We start from the raw sequence: 23475 nt of genomic DNA on the forward strand, positions 1-23475 counted from the left end.
ATTGACTTAAATTTAACTGCCGAACAAACAGCCCCAACTCGCACGCGATTGGCGATAATACGGCATAAATCTTGTCTTGTGGCGCTCTATCCATCAAAGTCAAAATGTATCTATTTATATCCAATATATTGCCAGATCCATGCAACACAGGCTTACATAATTACATAAATCTGTGTCCAAAACACACTAGAATCTTAAAAACACACACGAATTGTCACGTATCTTAAATAATGTAATATTTTTCCTAAACAACAGTTTGGTTTAAAAAAACAGTCGAACATCTGATAAATTGTTTATTCTTAAAGGTAATCGTCGCGCCACGCATGCGCGAGCTATGGGTCCCATATAAACAAAGATGGCGACTTTGACTGTTTCGCAGATCAACGAGTGCAAACTGAGACGTTGCCAGGTTTTATTTAGATATATTTTAGGGGATTTGACGGTTTCGTAGGAGTCATCAGCGGTAATTAGTGCAAGTCGCCTCCAGGTCAAAACTCATACTTGTGATTTCCATCAGAAGAGCGCATTGGATTGTGGGAACAATCAACACAAATCTCGCACATGCGCGCGCGGCGACCAACGCTCTTCAAAAAAAGCTTGTAACCTCAGTCCCAGTCTCTTTACTTTTCCTCCATTGGTAACGAACTCTCATTTTCAATAGTCTTTGTTATGCAGACGACATTGCGATTCTTAGCAAAATAAAAAAAAAATGGTCTACAATATTGACTAAACGAACATGCTCAATATACAACAAAATTGAAACTGTATAATACAGAAAATAACTCAAATTATGATAGTTTACAAATCAGACTTGTAAACAGCTGTTTAGGACTAGTCATCACTTCATATACTAAATTCAGAGAGACCTGGGAATGAGTAGTTTAAAACTTAAGGGCAAGAAAGCATTATTGGAATAAAATTCGGTACTTTACTCTTTTATTTCACTTTTTGGCAAACATATGAAACCAATTATTGCTTATGGTGACGACATGTGGCGTGATGCAATGAAAATGAACGCTTATCGTATTGTATTGGAATTTCTAAAAATGGCCATCTCAAGCGAGCTTGGCCGGGGGAAACCCTTTGGTACGTTCAAAAACAAGCAGTCAATTATTTGAATCGACTGGCCAAAAAAACCCACAAAAAAACAAAACAAAAAAACTAAGTCTTTTTAAATGAAGCATTACAGGTAAACAAACTCTGAACAGCATCACAAATGTTGACATATATTGATAATACTGTAAAACATATTTAAATAGCTACGTGCCATTTTAGCGAATTTGACTCCATGCATGAATTAACTGAATCTTAATTTAGCTAAAGTATGGAAAATCTCATTGTGAAATCATCCCTTATTTTAAATTAGTGACATTATTACAGATTAGCTAAATTAGCTAAAATAACATGCTAGCTACAAAGACATGTTTTACAGTAATCTTTTACACAAATTATAAACAAAAACATCAAGTACAAATAGCATTTATAATATACTGAAACAATTATTCAGGTTGCAATGGCGACGGAAATAGAATGATAACAACAGGCCAAAAAAGAACTAAAAAAAAACATACATAGAAACAATAATCAAATTAGAAAATTATAACTATAGTAACTCAACATTTAGTCATCAGCATTCACTTTCAGAAAATTGTAACTGGTGGTCACTGTGAAATTTTCGTTGATGAGAGATTTTGTAATATTTGCGATTCCGAACAAATTGAAAACGAAAAACGGAATGTGATGTCCTGCAAACAATTCCGTTAACAAAGAAATGAGTCATATATTCTTGGCGAAGAATGAAACTTATTTATTTATCTCTATTGTGAAAAATAAAAACATTTCAATCTATCCTGCCTTGTATTTAAACACTTGTTTTGAAATAAGACAAAAACACCTACCAATCTTAACAATTTTATTGATATTTAGAGTTTTGAATATTTTCATTCTGTCACTTGATATTGTTTACTATGCGTTATCAAATAAGGCAGTAAAGATAAAAAAATAAAGTTGAACCATATTTAGCACACAAATGGACGGAATTTGCTCTTAGAAGCTGAAAAAGGATACATTTCGTTTAATTCAAAATAAATTTAATATCAGCAATGACATGTTAATACACGATTCATATCATTCATACACCTTTAGTTTCTAGTTTTTTTTTGTCGTATTCAGTTTTGTCTTCCTTTAAACTTTTATTTTTTGTAATCTTTTTCACTTCTTGCGAGGCATGTTTGGTGTTACAGCAAGTCTCAGAAGTATTGGACAGTAAGCCAACTTCCTTACGAATTTGCAAACTTTTGATGAAAGCAGACGATCTACAATTTGAATATTATCTTTCATTCTGTCGTCATCAAATGCTATTAATATCTTTTAAAAAAAGTTTATAAGTTTTTACAAAACTTGAAAGTAAGCAAAATTGTTTGCGATGGTCAAAGTTGTCAGCGAATTTGCTGCCCCAATACTTCTGAGATAAAATTTGTATTACAATCTCAGCACCCGGTGAGCCGCTTGCAAATGTCGTTGAGGGCGCGCACCGAAACTAGAAGCCAACGTACAGCCGAAGCCCTGGCTGAAGTAAATGCATTGCCGACAGTAAAGGAGTAATTCAAGAAAAGGATTTGTACAATGCGTTGTTTCTCTCGATTATGATTTCTGAAAATAATACCCTCTAGAATTTTTAGTTCCTATAACAACAAATATTTGCAACGCTCATTTGATTTTGGAGAAATGTAATAACAAACATTCGCTCAACTCTTACAATCCATTTCCGGGTTTCGTAATAATCAGCTGGGTTGCCGATACAACACACGTGTGTGAGTGTGATCAACCCTAAGTTACAGCACCGTCGAAACATGTGTCAAAATCAAGATGGAACAGAAACACTACCGACGCCAGTAATTAGGTGAGATAGTTTTTTTTATGTAGCGGGTTGATCATATAGAAACTCTAGGTGGCTTGGCAACTGACGACGAATTCGTAAGTGCTAGCAGTACAAGAAAGTAATCCTTAGATATTTTGCTAAAAAAAGATAGTTCTTGTTATAATGACTTGTTACAATGTCTTTACGTGCAAATTACTAGTATGTTGAATCTTAGAACGTCTGAGTGGTTAAGATATTACTGTGTAAAATACAGGATCACTTTTGTAAAATTGCATGTTTTGGAAATTTTTTTACTGTCTTCTGTTGACTATCCTGAAATTTGTTTTTATTTCAGATTTTATAAAAAATATAATTATAAAAAGTTGTTCACAGTGTATAATTGTAAGCATTGCAAGACCCTATATAACTATGGACCAGTCTCATGTGGATTTTCTATTACTGATTATAAATTCAAACCATATCTAATCATGCTCCTAACAAAGCTTTCAGAAAATAAATATCTCACCCTAAGTTTGATGATGTAAACATTAAAGATTAAATAATTGTATCATCTGTTTCAGCCACACTTTCAGATAAAAACTTGTTTTTAATATTGTGTGTGTGATGTTATATTGAACATGAAGGTAACAAAAAACACTGAATTCTTCTATTTCGTTTTTTTTTTTTTTTTAGTTTTGGTAAAACTTGCATGAGATGTGAAGATGCTGCAGTTGTTGCCTTGAAGGCAAATGATCTCGCATTCTGTAGGTGAGTAATTAGGATGAATGATGAAATGTTGTTGGAACCTAAGTGTATCAACATGGCCTGGAAAAATTGAATTTGAAAAAGATTGTTTTTTGTGTGCTGTTGTGAAATTCACAAAAAATTAAAACTAACCAGGCATCTCAGTCTCATGTGATTGTAAAGATTATTTTGTGAATAAAGGTTCTGTCCCTGTAATACAACGCAAAAAACATTACACCAAAAACAATAGATGTTGTATCTGGATTTGTTCCAAAACATATCTGCACTCGTTCAAATTTTTTTGCTTATTTGGAATAATCTATGTCACGAAGGTTGACACATTCAAGATTATTGACGTCACATTTGAATACTTTTCTTTGTTTACATCAAACACAGGAGCGATATAGCACGCGATGAAAATAGTATCTCATCACTGAACGCAAATATGTGCACAGCGCAAAAGGTTTTTCTGGGAAAAGATGTGTAAGGCTAGCATGAGAAAACCGCAAAGTATGCACTTAGGCAGTACAGGAAAGCATTTGACTTTTGTTACTCGTTGGTTAAACTTGATACAACTGCCATATACCTTCATGCATACCTTGATAACTTAATATTATATACATCTTTCCCCTACTTGTGCTAATTACCTCAAAATGTATTCAGTATCATGTGAATAACTCTTATTTTTTACATTGGTTTCTAGGAGCTGTTTTCTCAGTTACTTTACTCATAAATTTAGATCAACTATTGGGAAATCAAAGTTGGTGAAGAAAGGTGAAAAGGTGAGATTTATTTATGGGATGTTTGTAGACATTTGTAGAGAAGCAGGAAGACTTTATCCCCCACCCTGTGTCTCCAGTGTTATTGGCGGCCTGTATCACCGAGTGTTTTTGGCGGTGTGTATCCCCCCCCCCCCAGTTTTATTATTGGCCTGTACCACCCCGGTGTTATTGGCAGCCTGTATCTCCCAGTATTATTGGCGGCCTATACCCCAAGTGTTATTGGTAGCCTATACCCCAGTGTAATTGGTAGCCTATACCCCAGTGTTATTGGTAGCCTATACCCCAGTGTTATTGGTAGCCTATACCCCAGTGTTATTGGTAGCCTATACTCCAGTGTTATTGGTAGCCTATACCCCAGTGTTATTGGTAGCCTATACCCCAGTGTTATTGGTAGCCTATACTCCAGTGTTATTGGTAGCCTATACTCCAGTGTTATTGGTAGCCTATACCCCAGTGTTATTGGTATCCTATACCCCAGTGTTATTGGTAAAATATACCCCAGTGATTTTGGTAGCCTATACCCCAGTGTTATTGGCAGTCTATACCCCAGTGTTATTGATAAACTGTACCCCAGTGTTATTGGTAGCCTATACCCCAGTGTTATTGGTAGCCTATACCCCAGTGTTATTGGTAGCCTATACCCCAGTGTTATTGGTAGCCTATACCCCAGTGTTATTGGTAACCTATACCCCAGTGTTATTGGTAACCTATACCCCAGTGTTATTGGTAGCCTATACTCCAGTGTTATTGGTAGCCTATACCCCAGTGTTATTGGTAGCCTATACCCCAGTGTTATTGGTAGTCTATACCCCAGTGTTATTGGCAGCCTGTATCTCCCAGTATTATTGGCGGCCTATACCCCAAGTGTTATTGGTAGCCTATACCCCAGTGTAATTGGTAGCCTATACCCCAGTGTTATTGGTAGCCTATACCCCAGTGTTATTGGTAGCCTATACCCCAGTGTTATTGGTAGCCTATACTCCAGTGTTATTGGTAGCCTATACCCCAGTGTTATTGGTAGCCTATACCCCATTGTTATTGGTAGCCTATACTCCAGTGTTATTGGTAGCCTATACTCCAGTGTTATTGGTAGCCTATACCCCAGTGTTATTGGTATCCTATACCCCAGTGTTATTGGTAAACTATACCCCAGTGATTTTGGTAGCCTATACCCCAGTGTTATTGGCAGTCTATACCCCAGTGTTATTGATAAACTGTACCCCAGTGTTATTGGTAGCCTATACCCCAGTGTTATTGGTAGCCTATACCCCAGTGTTATTGGTAGCCTATACCCCAGTGTTATTGGTAGCCTATACCCCAGTGTTATTGGTAGCCTATACCCCAGTGTTATTGGTAACCTATACCCCAGTGTTATTGGTAACCTATACCCCAGTGTTATTGGTAGCCTATACTCCAGTGTTATTGGTAGCCTATACCCCAGTGTTATTGGTAGTCTATACCCCAGTGTTATTGGTAACCTATACCCCAGTGTTATTGGTAGCCTATACCCCAGTGTTATTGGTAGCCTATACCCCAGTGTTATTGGTAGCCTATACCCCAGTGTTATTGGCAGTCTATACCCCAGTGTTATTGGTAACCTATACCCCAGTGTTATTGGTAGCCTATACCCCAGTGTTATTGGTAGCCTATACCCCAGTGTTATTGGCAGTCTATACCCCAGTGTTATTGGTAACCTATACCCCAGTGTTATTGGTAGCCTATACCCCAGTGTTATTGGTAGCCTATACCCAAGTGTTATTGGTAGCCTATACCCCAGTGTTATTGGTAGCCTATACCCCAGTGTTATTGGCAGTCTATACCCCAGTGTTATTGGTAGCCTATACCCCAGTGTTATTGGTAGCCTATACCCCAGTGTTATTGGTAGCCTATACTCCAGTGTTATTGGTAGCCTATACCCCAGTGTTATTGGTAGCCTATACCCCCAGTGTTATTGGTAGCCTATACCTCAGTGTTATTGGTAGCCTATACCCCAGTGTTATTGGTATCCTATACCCCAGTGTTATTGGTAGCCTATACCCCAGTGATATTGGTAGCCTATACACCAGTGTTATTGGTAGCCTATACCCCAGTGTTATTGGTAGCCTATACCCCAGTGTTATTGGTAGCGTATACCCCAGTGTTATTGGTAGCCTATACCCCAGTGTTATTGGCAGTCTATACCCCAGTGTTATTGGTAGCCTATACCCCAGTGTTATTGGTAGCCTATACCCCAGTGTTATTGGTAGCCTATACCCCAGTGTTATTGGTAGCCTATACCCCAGTGTTATTGGTAGCCTATACCGCAGTGTTATTGGTAGCCTATACCCCAGTGTTATTGGTAGCCTATACCCCAGTGTTATTGGCAGTCTATACCCCAGTGTTATTGGTAACCTATACCCCAGTGTTATTGGTAGCCTATACCCCAGTGTTATTGGCAGTCTATACCCCAGTGTTATTGGTAACCTATACCCCAGTGTTATTGGTAGCCTATACTCCAGTGTTATTGGTAGCCTATACCCCAGTGTTATTGGTAGCCTATACCCCCAGTGTTATTGGTAGCCTATACCCCAGTGTTATTGGTAGCCTATACCCCAGTGTTATTGGTATCCTATACCCCAGTGTTATTGGTAGCCTATACCCCAGTGATATTGGTAGCCTATACCCCAGTGTTATTGGTTGCCTATACACCAGTGTTATTGGTAGCCTATACCCCAGTGTTATTGGTAGCCTATACCCCAGTGTTATTGGTAGCCTATACCCCAGTGTTATTGGCAGTCTATACCCCAGTGTTATTGGTAGCCTATACCCCAGTGTTATTGGTAGCCTATACCCCAGTGTTATTGGTAGCCTATACCCCAGTGTTATTGGCAGTCTATACCCCAGTGTTATTGGTAGCCTATACCCCAGTGTTATTGGTAGCCTATACCCCAGTGTTATTGGTAGCCTATATCCCAGTGTTATTGGCAGTCTATACCCCAGTGTTATTGGTAACCTATACCCCAGTGTTATTGGTAGCCTATACTCCAGTGTTATTGGTAGCCTATACCCCAGTGTTATTGGTAGCCTATACCCCAGTGTTATTGGTAGCCTATACCCCAGTGTTATTGGTAGCCTATACCCCCAGTGTTATTGGTAGCCTATACCCCAGTGTTATTGGTAGCCTATACCCCCAGTGTTATTGGTAGCCTATACCCCAGTGTTATTGGTAGCCTATACCCCAGTGTTATTGGTATCCTATACCCCAGTGTTATTGGTAGCCTATACCCCAGTGATATTGGTAGCCTATACCCCAGTGTTATTGGTAGCCTATACACCAGTGTTATTGGTAGCCTATACCCCAGTGTTATTGGTAGCCTATACCCCAGTGTTATTGGTAGCCTATACCCCAGTGTTATTGGTAGCCTATACCCCAGTGTTATTGGTAGCCTATACCCCAGTGTTATTGGTATCCTATACACCAGTGTTATTGGTAGCCTATACCCCAGTGTTATTGGTAGCCTATACCCCAGTGTTATTGGTAGCCTATACCCCAGTGTTATTGGTAGCCTATACCCCAGTGTTATTGGCAGTCTATACCCCAGTGTTATTGGTAGCCTATACCCCAGTGTTATTGGTAGCCTATACCCCAGTGTTATTGGTAGCCTATACCCCAGTGTTATTGGCAGTCTATACCCCAGTGTTATTGGTAGCCTATACCCCAGTGTTATTGGTAGCCTATACCCCAGTGTTATTGGTAGTCTATACCCCCAGTGTTATTGGTAGCCTATACCCCAGTGTTATTGGTAGCCTATACCCCAGTGATATTGGTAGCCTATACCCCAGTGATATTGGTAGCCTATACCCCAGTGTTATTGGTAGCCTATACACCAGTGATATTGGTAGCCTATACCCCAGTGTTATTGGTAGCCTATACACCAGTGTTATTGGTAGCCTATACCCCAGTGTTATTGGTAGCCTATACCCCAGTGTTATTGGTAGCCTATACCCCAGTGTTATTGGTAGCCTATACCCCAGTGTTATTGGTAGCCTATACCTCAGTGTTATTGGCAGTCTATACCCCAGTGTTATTGGTAGCCTATACCCCAGTGTTATTGGTAGCCTATACCCCAGTGTTATTGGTAGCCTATACCCCAGTGTTATTGGTAGCCTATACCCCAGTGTTATTGGTAGCCTATGCCCCAGTGTTATTGGCAGTCTATACCCCAGTGTTATTGGTAGCCTCTACCCCAGTGTTATTGGTAGCCTATACCCCAGTGTTATTGGCAGCCTATACCCCAGTGTTATTGGCAGCCTATACCCTAGTGTTATTGGTAGCCTATACCCCAGTGTTATTGGTAGCCTATACCCCAGTGTTATTGGTAGCCTATACCCCAGTGTTATTGGTAGCCTATACCCCAGTGTTATTGGTAGCCTATACCCCAGTGTTATTGGTAGCCTATACCCCAGTGTTATTGGTAGCCTATACCCCAGTGTTATTGGTATCCTATACCCCAGTGTTATTGGTAGCCTATACCCCAGTGTTATTGGTAGCCTATACCCCAGTGTTATTGGCAGTCTATACCCCAGTGTTATTGGTAGCCTATACCCCAGTGTTATTGGTAGCCTATACCCCAGTGTTATTGGTAGCCTATACCCCAGTGTTATTGGTAGCCTATACCCCAGTGTTATTGGTAGCCTATACCGCAGTGTTATTGGTAGCCTATACCCCAGTGTTATTGGTAGCCTATACCCCAGTGTTATTGGCAGTCTATACGCCAGTGTTATTGGTAACCTATACACCAGTGTTATTGGTAGCCTATACCCCAGTGTTATTGGCAGTCTATACCCCAGTGTTATTGGTAACCTATACCGCAGTGTTATTGGTAGCCTATACCCCAGTGTTATTGGTAGCCTATACCCCAGTGTTATTGGCAGTCTATACCCCAGTGTTATTGGTAACCTATACCCCAGTGTTATTGGTAGCCTATACTCCAGTGTTATTGGTAGCCTATACCCCAGTGTTATTGGTAGCCTATACCCCCAGTGTTATTGGTAGCCTATACCCCAGTGTTATTGGTAGCCTATACCCCAGTGTTATTGGTATCCTATACCCCAGTGTTATTGGTAGCCTATACCCCAGTGATATTGGTAGCCTATACCCCAGTGTTATTGGTTGCCTATACACCAGTGTTATTGGTAGCCTATACCCCAGTGTTATTGGTAGCCTATACCCCAGTGTTATTGGTAGCCTATACCCCAGTGTTATTGGTAGTCTATACCCCAGTGTTATTGGTAGCCTATACCCCAGTGTTATTGGTAGCCTATACCCCAGTGTTATTGGTAGCCTATACCCCAGTGTTATTGGCAGTCTATACCCCAGTGTTATTGGTAGCCTATACCCCAGTGTTATTGGTAGCCTATACCCCAGTGTTATTGGTAGCCTATATCCCAGTGTTATTGGCAGTCTATACCCCAGTGTTATTGGTAACCTATACCCCAGTGTTATTGGTAGCCTATACTCCAGTGTTATTGGTAGCCTATACCCCAGTGTTATTGGTAGCCTATACCCCAGTGTTATTGGTAGCCTATACCCCAGTGTTATTGGTAGCCTATACCCCCAGTGTTATTGGTAGCCTATACCCCAGTGTTATTGGTAGCCTATACCCCAGTGTTATTGGTATCCTATACCCCAGTGTTATTGGTAGCCTATACCCCAGTGATATTGGTAGCCTATACCCCAGTGTTATTGGTAGCCTATACCCCAGTGTTATTGGTAGCCTATACCCCAGTGTTATTGGTAGCCTATACCCCAGTGTTATTGGTAGCCTATACCCCAGTGTTATTGGTAGCCTATACCCCAGTGTTATTGGTAGCCTATACCCCAGTGTTATTGGTATCCTATACACCAGTGTTATTGGTAGCCTATACCCCAGTGTTATTGGTAGCCTATACCCCAGTGTTATTGGTAGCCTATACCCCAGTGTTATTGGTAGCCTATACCCCAGTGTTATTGGCAGTCTATACCCCAGTGTTATTGGTAGCCTATACCCCAGTGTTATTGGTAGCCTATACCCCAGTGTTATTGGTAGCCTATACCCCAGTGTTATTGGCAGTCTATACCCCAGTGTTATTGGTAGCCTATACCCCAGTGTTATTGGTAGCCTATACCCCAGTGTTATTGGTAGTCTATACCCCCAGTGTTATTGGTAGCCTATACCCCAGTGTTATTGGTAGCCTATACCCCAGTGATATTGGTAGCCTATACCCCAGTGATATTGGTAGCCTATACCCCAGTGTTATTGGTAGCCTATACACCAGTGATATTGGTAGCCTATACCCCAGTGTTATTGGTAGCCTATACACCAGTGTTATTGGTAGCCTATACCCCAGTGTTATTGGTAGCCTATACCCCAGTGTTATTGGTAGCCTATACCCCAGTGTTATTGGTAGCCTATACCCCAGTGTTATTGGTAGCCTATACCTCAGTGTTATTGGCAGTCTATACCCCAGTGTTATTGGTAGCCTATACCCCAGTGTTATTGGTAGCCTATACCCCAGTGTTATTGGTAGCCTATACCCCAGTGTTATTGGTAGCCTATACCCCAGTGTTATTGGTAGCCTATGCCCCAGTGTTATTGGCAGTCTATACCCCAGTGTTATTGGTAGCCTCTACCCCAGTGTTATTGGTAGCCTATACCCCAGTGTTATTGGCAGCCTATACCCCAGTGTTATTGGTAGCCTATACCCTAGTGTTATTGGTAGCCTATACCCCAGTGTTATTGGTAGCCTATACCCCAGTGTTATTGGTAGCCTATACCCCAGTGTTATTGGTAGCCTATACCCCAGTGTTATTGGTAGCCTATACCCCAGTGTTATTGGTAGCCTATACCCCAGTGTTATTGGTATCCTATACCCCAGTGTTATTGGTAGCCTATACCCCAGTGTTATTGGTAGCCTATACCCCAGTGATATTGGCAGCCTATACCCCAGTGTTATTGGTAGCCTATACCCCAGTGTTATTGTTAGCCTATACCCCAGTGTTATTGGTAGCCTATACCTCAGTGTTATTGGTAGCCTATACCCCAGTGTTATTGGTAGCCTATACCCCAGTGTTATTGGTAGCCTATACCCCAGTGTTATTGGTAGCCTATACCCCAGTGTTATTGGTAGCCTATACCCCAGTGTTATTGGTAGCCTATACCCCAGTGTTATTGGTAGCCTATACCCCAGTGTTATTGGTAGCCTATACCCCAGTGTTATTGGTAGCCTATACCCCAGTGTTATTGGTAACCTATACCCCAGTGTTATTGGTAGCCTATACCCCAGTGATGTTTGTAGCCTATACCCCAGTGTTATTGGCAGCCTGTGTCATTGGTAGAATAGAATATGCTACTATCACTGAAAAGAAAGTTTGTAATTTTTGGGGGGTTATCTTGTTACATGACCAGTGTCAGCTGATTATCATTCGCTGTGATTCCTCTGTTTTAAAAACTGCATGCATTGTAATTTTTACTACTACAACATTTCACAATATTCCCTGATTGGTGAACCCTGATTCGTCTCTTACGATATTAAAGCAATTGACAGTATTTAGTAACAATGAATCATTCAAAATAAATCACATTTTACCCAAGATATGTCCTCCTAGAACTGTAAATTTTGCGGTCCTGGTTATCCACATTTTCTCATCCACATTTTCAGGTATTATTGGCATTTTCAGGAGGACACAGCTCTAGTGCATTATTACATCTAGTGAAAGCGGTATGTACGATATTTGTTTCCTTGCAGTGCCAAACTTATAAAGTTGTAGATTATGCCTAGAGAAATATGAGTAAAACAATTCATCATTGTACTTTTCTCTCAACCAACTCTATTGTGATATATATGGGAAATATGCGTGATATATCTTTTTAAAGAAATGAATTTCTCGTTTCACGCTTGTTGTATGTATTAACTATGTCACAAGGCACTGAAACAATTCACTGTCAATCTTTCAGGGTCTTGAAGAGGAAATGCACAAAAGATTGAGATTTCATCCGGGTATTGTTTATATCGATGGTGAGTGAAATGTAAACGTTATATTATCAGTAGTTTTAATTTAATATCCCATATTATTACATGTAACCATACTGATATTTCATGTAACCATACTGATTTTAAAAGTAACCATACTGATATTACATGTAACCACACTGATGTTACATGTAACCACACCGATATTACATGTAACCACACTGATATTATATTTAACCACACTGATATTACATGTAACCACACTGATATTATATTTAACCACACTGATATTACATGTAACCACACCGATATTACATGTAACCACACTGATATTATATTTAACCACACTGATATTACATGTAACCACACCGATATTACATGTAACCACACTGATATTATATTTAACCACACTGATATTACATGTAACCACACTGATATTATATTTAACCACACTGATATTATATGTAACCACACTGATATTACACGTAACCACACTGATATTACATGTAACCACACCGATATTACATGTAACCACACTGATATTACATGTAAACATACTGACCTTACATGTAACCACACTGATATTATATTTAACCACACTGATATTACATGTAATCACACCGATATTACATGTAACCACACTGCTATTATATTTAACCACACTGATATTACATGTAACCACACTGATATTACATGTAACCACACTGATATTACATGTAACCACACTGATATTACATGTAAACATACTGACCTTACATGTAATCACACTGATATTTGTAACTTTAAAAAAAGTCAGCTGTTTCATCACCAGTCTCCTAAAAATGTGTTATTTAATCATTCTCCGGAATCAACTTTGAAAAAAACTTAGACATTCATGCATGAGGTCTTGAAAAGAGGCTTTATTAATAAAAAAAAAAAAAAAAAAAATAATATATAGTTGTATTTTCTACTTGTGGTGTGAAACCTATACTGTGTTCACAATAAATATGTTCTACACACTAGAGGGCGCTGTCACCAATAAAAATAAAGAAGAAAGATTGCAAGTTTCTGATTCAGTTCAGTCTATCATGCGACGCTACGACTTTCCCACACATATAGCAACTTTAGAACAAGTAAGTTTTTTTTCTGTTATATGTTTTGTGGATGATTGACACTTACTGTCATGATGCCCCATGGAATTTGGTTCCTTCTCTCTGAAACCATTGGATGGATAGTCACAGAATGAGTAGAAATATGTGCAAAGGAATCCCTGAAGGATATATTAGATTCTACAAATAATTTCTTCACAGACAGACAATTACACTGACTTCTGATATGTAGTAGGTTTGGTTTGTTCAATGTTATGCAAATTCAATTCATGCAAATGAATGAATTTGGGCATAATGATGATGTTCAATTTTACACTTTGAATATGAAAGTCTACTCTTGTGATCTTTCACAAAATAAACCTTTATATTTTTTGTGTTTAGTGTTTTTTAAGACTTTATTCGGTCCAAAAATAAAAAAGAAATTATGGAAAAAAAACTTTTTCAAATTTGTTGTTAAACAGCCAGAGCAACAATTCATTATTATCATACATACATGTTCACCATTCTTTCAGGTTTTTGATCTTGAGAGATCATCAGTTGATGAAAATCCTACAACTGATGTAGGGGATAGAGTTGCTATGGCGATGCCCTCATTGTCTGCAGACATGGGAGATTTAACTTTAGATAGTGTACAGACAAAAAGATTGAAATATATGTTGGCAAACACCAAGAGTGTAACAGCCAAGGAAGATCTGGTACAGATACTGAGGTAATATCATCTACAGTGTGTGTTTGTTTACACAACAGAATACTTTTCACATTTCATAAAATAAACTGGCTGAATTTGTCTACATTTTATCTAAAATGTTTATCAAATCCTATAAGCAATGGGAAATTAACTTACGAAGATAACCTGAACAAATTGCGAAAAATACGCAAAATATTGCATCAGAATTTTGATTCGAACAATTTAGGTGTTCACAGGTTTATAAAATCTTGTCTTACAGGCACCGTTTGCTCATGGATATCGCCAGACGATATGGTTATGATAAGATCATGTTAGGAGATTGTAGTACAAAACTATCTATATCAATATTAGCAGACCTAGCCAAGGGAAGAGGAGCGAGTATTCCCCTGGATACAAACTTTGCTGACCGTCGTTATGGTGATGTATTTTTTCTACGACCAATGAGGTAATTTGTTTTGTTTGTACTTTATCTCAAATGTCCCATGATGCAATGTGATTATGTCAGGTGGTTATTTGGACCAACTTCAGGTTTTCAGACAGAGAGTATTAACAGCATAAATTGATGATGGTTCCAGTGACTAAACTCGAAGACTTTCTGTCACGCTCAACTCGAATTCCTGTCATCGTCAGTTGGAGATTGCTAACTCGGTGACTCCATCTGGCCACTGCTACTGGTCTAATTCTACTGCCTAGACCATTTTTGTTCAAAGTTGCTTCAAAGACATAAAGTCATAATGGGATATATATGCACAGCAATTAGTTTTTCATTTGGTTCTCCGTTGACCAACTGGGGGCCACTTTTGTCCCAAAAAACACAACAAAATCAACATTTGAACAATTCATCAACTTTTTCTCAGGCTTGCCATGACAAATTTAATTTAAACTTTCTTTCATTTAAAGAATGTCACACATGTTGGTTTACTGATGCATATGAGTTTGTTTTGTGATTTGATTCAAACTGGTCGACTGGCGGCCATGTTGGTTTTATTTTCATGTTTCCATCATTCCTTTAGACATTTGATTGTGTGAACAACACACATGATGTTTTGTTTTGTTTATTTGTGAAATTTTAGAATTTTGTACAATACTATAAAATGACTAATTTATTGTTGATTTACCATTTCAGGCATATTCAGTGGGTTTTAAATTCATGGTTTTGTCATTTAGATAATGTGTTCTATGCTAAATTTTACATATTCACTGGTTTTAATTTAGCGCATTTTCCAGTCAGCGAAATCAGGAAAATTAAAACCCAGTGAATAATTGACCCTTTTACAGTATGAGAAAGATCTCATTCCTAGAAAGATGTCACTAAACCTGGATAAGATGCTATTTGAAGTAATATCATGCTGGATTCTCTCTTAACATTCGTTTATAAATTATCTACAACTTAAATTGTTTATATTGACACAGTCACTAAAAACTGACAATGACTTGTTCTTCATGTCCATGTAGGGAGTTCACATCTAAAGAAATTGGTATCTATAATCATTTCCACAACATTGATTCTGTTGTCATAGCATCACTAACTACTAAATGTCCGGTCAACGCTAGTATAAATCGATTAACTGAGACATTTGTAACCGGTTTGCAAGTAGATTTTCCATCAACTGTAAACACAGTATTCAGGTAAGTAGTTCCGTCTCACTAAGAATACCTGAGACAATTTACAACTTAAAATAACTGTAAAATAACATTTTTTTAGACTGGTTATCATCTCAATCTGAGTTGAAAAAAAAAAAAAATATCATTCGAGCTTGGATTTTTTCATTTTTTTTTCAATTATATGTATCTAATTATAATAATTTTTATGTATATTTTATTTTATTATTTATTTATTTATTTGCTTTGAGTTTTTTCAAAGTTTTGGTTATTACAATAGGTTTTGATAGTTAAAATAAAATACCAATTGTTTTGTAACATGTTAATCAGGACTGGTGAAAAGTTATGTGTGACTGATTCATCTGATAACAGTCCAGTACAGTATTGTATCTTATGTCGGGTGAGTTCACTCTGGTTCTTTTTAATTATGTTTAACACCCTCCACATGGTGTATGACACAAATTCACAAAATATAGTTTATAGTCTGCACTTTCCTTCAGCAGATTGGAACAAAAATAGCCAAATTTTTTGAGTAAAAACTTAAAATTTATTCAAATTTTGTCTGTTGGCTCCAAAATTAGGGTTCAATTTGAGAAATATTGATGAAATTAAGAAAAAAGTACGGAAAATTGTTGACAATCTGGTGATGACAAAGTTAACTGAACCATTCAGAGCCACTTCTCAGACATTTGTGGATCTATTTCTTTTCAATATTGCATACAAAGTTGCGAAACATTATATCCAAAATGTTGATGACTGGTAACTGTTTTGGACTTGATAGGATGTTTAATTGTTTGTCAGAGTTGCACTAATGGCTGATAAGGTGTGACTATTGTATATTTACATTTTTAGTCCCCGTTCGGACGAAGTCCGAAAACGGGGACTTATAATTCGGTCTCCGTGTGTCCGTGTGTCCGTGCGTCCGTGCGTCCGTCCGGAGTCATATCTCAGAATCCCTTGGACCGATTCTGTTCATTCTTTGCATGTGCCTAGTACTTTATGTGGGACATATGCACATGCAGTAGTTTAGCGATTCGATTCAAAATGGCCGACTGGCAGCCATCTTGTTTTTTGCAAATGTCGTATTTTGGACATGCTTTGTCAGTTTTCATTCAAATTTAGTACATAGATCATACATGTTAGGATACATGTTCCTGACCGTCTGTGAGTTCCTGAGTTTGTCTGTCCGACCGTCTGTGTGTCCGTCTGTCCGTGTGTCAGTCTATCCAACGTCATATTTCAGAATCCTGTGGACCGATTCCGTTCATTCTTTGCATGTGCCTAGTACCTTATGTGGTTCATATGCACATGCAGTGGTTTAGCGATTCAATTCAAAATGGCCGACTGGCAGCCATCTTGTTTTTTGAAAATGTTGTATTTTGGACATGCTTTGTCAGTTGTCATTTAAACTTGGTACATAGATTATACATGTTAGGATACATGTCCATGACGATTTATTTTGCAATTGGATCAAAGATGGTCGACTGGCAGGCATCTTGTTTTTGTTTTTTATGCAGTATCTTGGACGTGCTCTGTCAGTTTTCATTCAAATTTGGCACATACATGTACTTTATACATGTTAGGATGCATGTCCATGACAATTCGTTTCAAAATCTGGTCAAGGATGGCCGATTGACAGCCATCTGACTTTTTGGCCTTACTACTATATTTCCACAATTTATGTACCATTTTCATTCGTATTTGGCACACACATCATACATATCAGTGTGTTTCATAATCAGATCAAAGATGGCTGAATAACAACTGTTTTTATTTTGGCCATATTACTATGACACGTGTTTTGATGTAAATAAACAATCTGTTGTATACGCCACTTGGAACTCAAGTTTCAAGGACATGCTCGCGACAACCCCTCCGCTTTAATATGACGAGCACAAAGAGAACTTAACGGGGACTGTGTCATTTTCAATGACTTGTTTGGAGATGAACTTCTAATAGAAAATTTACAGTATCCAGACTTATGTTTGAAATAAAAATATTTCCACTCAACATTTTTTGACTATCCATGTACAAATATTTTTTTTTTTTTCTCAATGCCTCTTTCCTAGTCTCTCCTTGACACCATGGCAGGAAAGTCTTCTGCTTTAAAATCTACAGAGCTCTCTTTGTCTCTAATGAAGAACAAAAGTACATTACTTGGTGGATGTTGTAATGACAGTGGAAGTGGATGTTGTGGTCAAGGTGATGGTAGTTGCCATAGCAATCTGAAAGAACCTGGGTGTGTAGTAGGATACATTTTATTTTTATCACAGACTGTTATTTTGTATCATGGCATATACTAGTATATTTGAATTTTCCTAAAGGTGTTAATTATTTACTTTGAATAAATGAATGTATTATTGAATCATGAATAAACCTTATACCTTGAAAATGAGATACCGGTAACCACAGGGCAATGAAAGGTGGATAAAAATAAGGGCATCTGCTCCCTTCATCACATCCAGTTTCCAAATATCCTGGTTTCAAAGCTCAATGGAACAGTGAATGCAATCTACAATAGAGAATACTATTTGAAGAGCGAAAGCAAGTCTAAGGCTATTGGTCTTTACAGACTCATCACATTAAAATAAGCCATTAAATAACATTATATTATTATACATCTGTCACCATAATGCCATAAGTTACAGCGTGCCATAATTTTGCTGTATTTTACAGGGTATTTTCGTCCTACCGTATAAGGAAATGCAGATTCCAAATATGGAATGATTATGCGCGTAAGCCTCCTCTAATAATAAAAACAAACATAGCTGCCACCAGGGTTTGACCGGACTCCTTACAACGAAGTTCGCTGATTCTGTTCTAAACTTTTAGATTTCGGCATTCCCATGATGTATCCTTGGTAAGAAAAGATGTATAATAATAAGGTTATTACGAAGATACCTCAAAGTATGCACTCAGACAGTACGCTGTCACATTGATCTCCGCTCCGCGTCGGTCGATACTGCTGCTGTACTGTCTTCGTGTATACTTTGAGGTATCTTCGTAATAACCTTATATTACTGGTAATTTGAATGAGGTATTAGTCAAGTATCAAGGCTGTTGTATGCCCTTATTTTTATCCACCTTTGATCATACATATAACTGTCTCTTTCGGCAGAGAGCATTTAAAAATAAAGCATGTCATGATTTGCTTATAGCTTGACACAAGAAGAATTGTGTAACAATCTATGTTACGCATGCAGAGTGACAGCGAGAGATTTGACGGTAGGTCGTATTCATCACTAACAGTACATTGTCTCTACATGTTGCATTTTATGTTTAGCTCAAGGCACCAATACTACCAGATAGTAATGTCATGTAAGTGCTACATGACTTGTGAGTTTCATCTACTAGTGTAAATTTAATTTGGGTATGATATATTAATCATTTTTATAAATGAACTATATTTCAACTCTCTGTGCATAGCGCCCCCAAGGCTAGATTCTATGTCATTTGTAGAGAGGGCAAACTAGCATAGTTTTTCCCTATTTTTTTTATTTTCTCGATCCAAGATTATCTTAAAGTTTTATGATTTTTAATGGAATCAAAACATCTGAATTTCTGTAATAATTTGATAAAATAAGTGTAACATATCTGTTGGTAAATTCTGAATGATGTATTTTTACAATTATTGTCTGCACTTGAAATGGGTAACGTTCGTGCTGGAATGGGAACAATTAAAACTGGTCTGGTAACTTTTTGTATTAAAGAATGAACTTTACATGTTTGAGCACTTTGGTGCAACATTTTGTCTTATCAAGATTTTTGAAAAAATATATTTATTTATGTTTTAATTTGTAAACTGTGCCAAAAGTTGACTTTGGTTCTTGGGGTTAATGCAATGTTGAAAGTTATTGCTCTGGCGTCTGGTACAAAATTTTGAGAAATTTCTAACACTGAATAATTGAAGTAAGAATAATTTTAAATTTTATATTTCAATTTTGTTTATTTACTCTAGGACACTGACAATCTACCAGGATTTATTATTGAAGAAGCAAGAAGAAGAATACGAAGGTAAATTGTTGTTTTTTATGAAAGTGTACATTTCTGCATGCATGATGATCTAATTTGCATAAATCCTCTAATTGTGTATGTGTGATGATTTAATTTGCATAAATCTTCCAATTATGCATGTATGGTGATATAATTTGCATAAATCCTCCAATAATGCATATATGATGATATAGTTTGCATAAATCTTCCAATTTTGCATATATGGCAATATAATTTGCATAAATCTTCCAATTATGTATGTATGATTTAGTTTGCATAAATATTCTCCAATTATGCATGTATGGTAATATACTTTACATAAATCCTCCAATTATGCATGAATGATGATATAGTTTGCATAAATCCTTCAATTATGCATATATGATATAGTTTGCATAAATCCTCCAATTATGCATGTATGGTGATATAGTTTGCATAATGCTACAATAATGCATATAAGATATAGTTTGTATAAATCCTCCAATTATGCATGTATGGTGATATATGTTGGAATAAATCCTCCAATTATGCAAATATGATATAGTTTGCATAAATCCTCCAATTATGCATATATGATGATATAGTTTGCATAAATCTTCCAATTTTGCATATATGGCAATATAATTTGCATAAATCTTCCAATTATGTATGTATAATTTAGTTTGCATAAATATTCTCCAATTATGCATGTATGGTAATATAATTTGCATAAATCCTCCAATTATGCATGAATGATGATATAGTTTGCATAAATCCTCCAATTATGCATGAATGATGATATAGTTTGCATAAATCCTCCAATTATGCATATATGATATAGTTTGCATAAATCTTCCAATTATGCATGTATGATATAATTTGCATAAATCCTCCAATTATGCATGTATGGTGATATAGTTTGCATAAATCCTTCAATTATGCATGTAAGATGATATCATTTACATAAATCCTCCAAATATGCATGTATGATATAATTTGCATAAATCTTCCAATCATGTATGTATGGTGATATAATTTGCATAAATTTTGCATAAATTCTCCAATTATGCATGTATGGTGATATAATTTGCATAAACCCTCCAATTCTGCATGTATGGTGATATAGTTTGCATAAAATCATCAATTATGCATATATGATATATTTTGCATAAATCTTCCAATTATGCATGTATGATATCATTTGCATAAATCCTCCAATTATGCATGTATGGTGATATAATTTGCATAAATCTTGCATAAATCCTCCAATTATGCATGTATGGTGATCTAATTTGCATAAATCTTCCAATCATGTATGTATGGTGATATAATTTGCATAATTTTGCATAAATCCTCTAATTATGCATGTATGGTGATATAATTTGCATAAATCTTCCAATCATGTATGTATGGTGATATAATTTGCATAAATTTTGCATAAATCCTCCAATTATGCATGTATGGTGATATAATTTGCATAAATCCTCCAATTATGCATGTATGGTGATATAATTTGCATAAATCATCCAATCATGTATGTATGGTGATATCATTTGCATAAATTTTGCATAAATCCTCCAATTATGCATGTATGGTGATATAATTTGCATGAATCCTCCAATTCTGCATGTATGGTGATATAGTTTGCATAAAACCATCAGTTATGCATATATGATATAGTATGCACAAATCTTCCAATTATGCATGTATGATATAATTTGCATAAATCCTCCAAATATGCATGTATGATATAATTTGCATAAATCGTCCAATTATGCATGTATGGTGATATAGTTTGCATAAATCCTCCAATATGCATGTATGATATAGTTTGCATAAATCCTCCAAATATGCATGTATGATATAATTTGCATAAATCCTCTAATTATGCATGTATGAAGATATAATTTACATATGTTTTCCAGTTATGCATGTAAGATGAGGTAATTTGCATAAATCCTCCAATTATGCATGTTAGATGAGGTAATTTGCATGTATGATAATTTGTAATAGTCCTCCAATTATGCATTGAATATGCATATTAATATGAAAATTTGCATGTTTTCCTTGTAGTTACCCCATGAGATAACTTTATTTATGAATCTGCTTTATTCTCAGGTCTCAGATGAAGAAAGAATTTGAAGGATTTTTACTAGAAGAAGATTAATCATAGCAAATTTAAATAAAAGTTAGTTTTATTTTTTATTTATTAGTGGGAAATAAAGAAAAAACTAAAATGTTAATGATTGTCTTAATTGAACTGTACAGTTATTGAGTGTATGTGTCAGTAGACGGAAATTATTACAAATGACATAGCCCCTGCTGGTTATTTTGTAGGCTGGCCTTGGCAATTTTATGAGTTTTTTTTTTGGTCTGATGTGAAATTAATGAAACTGCTGCCACATTTGTAATTGGGGGAGGCAGGGGGGTTACTCATATTAAGTAGGTGAAGATCCAGGAACTGGTAATCAATCACATTGCTATATACTGATTCAAATCTAGAATTGAAAGCTTATGAATAGGGGACTGAATGAATCAAATGTTCCAGCTTTAGTTCAGAATTTAATCTTCTCAAATAAGTCATCTTCTTTAAAGTCTGCAGAACTCTTCTGAAGAACAAAAGAAAACTACTTGCTCAATGTTGTGGTCAAAACGATGGTAGCAGTGTGCCCTTTAAGCCAATACAATATGCTGTTGACGCACAACGATTAGCCGTGTTGCAACTAATTGCGCTAATTCACGAGCACCTCAATGACACAACAGAAAATCATACATTAATATACACTGAGCTCGAATAAAATTTTACCATCGTTATAGAATTTGTATTTTGGGGAAAATGGAATTTACATTTTTCAGACAAGTGTAAACACGAAGGGAATCGGGGACCAAAACACTTTTTTTTTATGCCTGAAGTCACCAATACAGTCACATATAATGTTATTAGTTATATTTTGGTCTCTGTCGCAATCGTCTTTAAAATCCATTCTTTGCGTAGTACTTTATATGGTACATACGCACATTCAGTTGTTTTAGAGATTCAATCCAAGATGGCTGACTGGCAGCCAATTTGATTTTGAAAATCTTGAAAGTGTTTTGACAGTTGTTGTTCAAATGTGGTATATACATTATACACATTTTTATTAAATTGTAAATTTCCCACCATAAACCTTGTATCACTGGGTAACATGCTGCCACATGCTGACAATACTGGAGACGTGCGCTTTACTGGAGTTTGAATACAAAAATTGCATGAATATGAGAAATAGCAAATAGAAATTTATGAGTCATTTAAAAAATCTGATTTTTGTTTACTCTATTATTACTGACCATGCACTACAAAGTAATTCAGAAACTATTTACATGGTCATATGACCAGTGATTTGCATATCCAACTTGATCGCATATATTATGTACTGATACTTGTCCACATTCATATTGTGATCAGATTCATCATACTTTATCTTAGGCATGAATAACAATTCGGGTTGTTACAACAGAACTGTGTAAGTTTTTTCTCTAAGACCAACCTACTGTCAACAAGCTAACTCTCTTTATTTACCATTTTGAATTGGAATCCCTAGTAAATCAGTCTTGTTGGAGGGCACAAAAGAACTAAGGCAAGATTCTAAATAATCCCCAAATTAAAACTACAAGTTTCTGAACTTCACATTAAGTTCCAAAACATTTTTTTGGCTCACAAGCAAATATGTGTGTATACGTTTTGACAAACCAAGGACGAGAACAGGG

The 23475-nt window shown here is 36.7% G+C and overlaps 1 protein-coding gene across 1 annotated transcript; it reads left to right on the top strand.

Annotated features, from left to right (window-relative positions):
* Positions 1-2703: 2703 nt before the first annotated feature.
* On the top strand, positions 2704-21971 carry LOC102801548 (cytoplasmic tRNA 2-thiolation protein 2-A-like). The gene is made up of 14 exons (XM_085500830.1): positions 2704-2902; positions 3554-3628; positions 4308-4386; positions 12067-12126; positions 12363-12423; positions 13381-13490; positions 13979-14175; positions 14414-14599; positions 15610-15783; positions 16087-16156; positions 17826-17995; positions 18915-18981; positions 19715-19770; positions 21847-21971. The coding sequence occupies exons 1-14, from the start codon at positions 2853-2855 to the stop codon at positions 21893-21895; spliced, it is 1404 nt and encodes a 467-aa protein (XP_085356956.1). The 5' UTR covers positions 2704-2852; the 3' UTR covers positions 21896-21971.
* Positions 21972-23475: the final 1504 nt, after the last annotated feature.

This window comes from Saccoglossus kowalevskii, chromosome 6, assembly GCF_978046115.1.
Source record: "Saccoglossus kowalevskii chromosome 6, keSacKowa6.1, whole genome shotgun sequence".
Classification (NCBI taxonomy): Eukaryota; Metazoa; Hemichordata; class Enteropneusta; family Harrimaniidae; genus Saccoglossus; species Saccoglossus kowalevskii.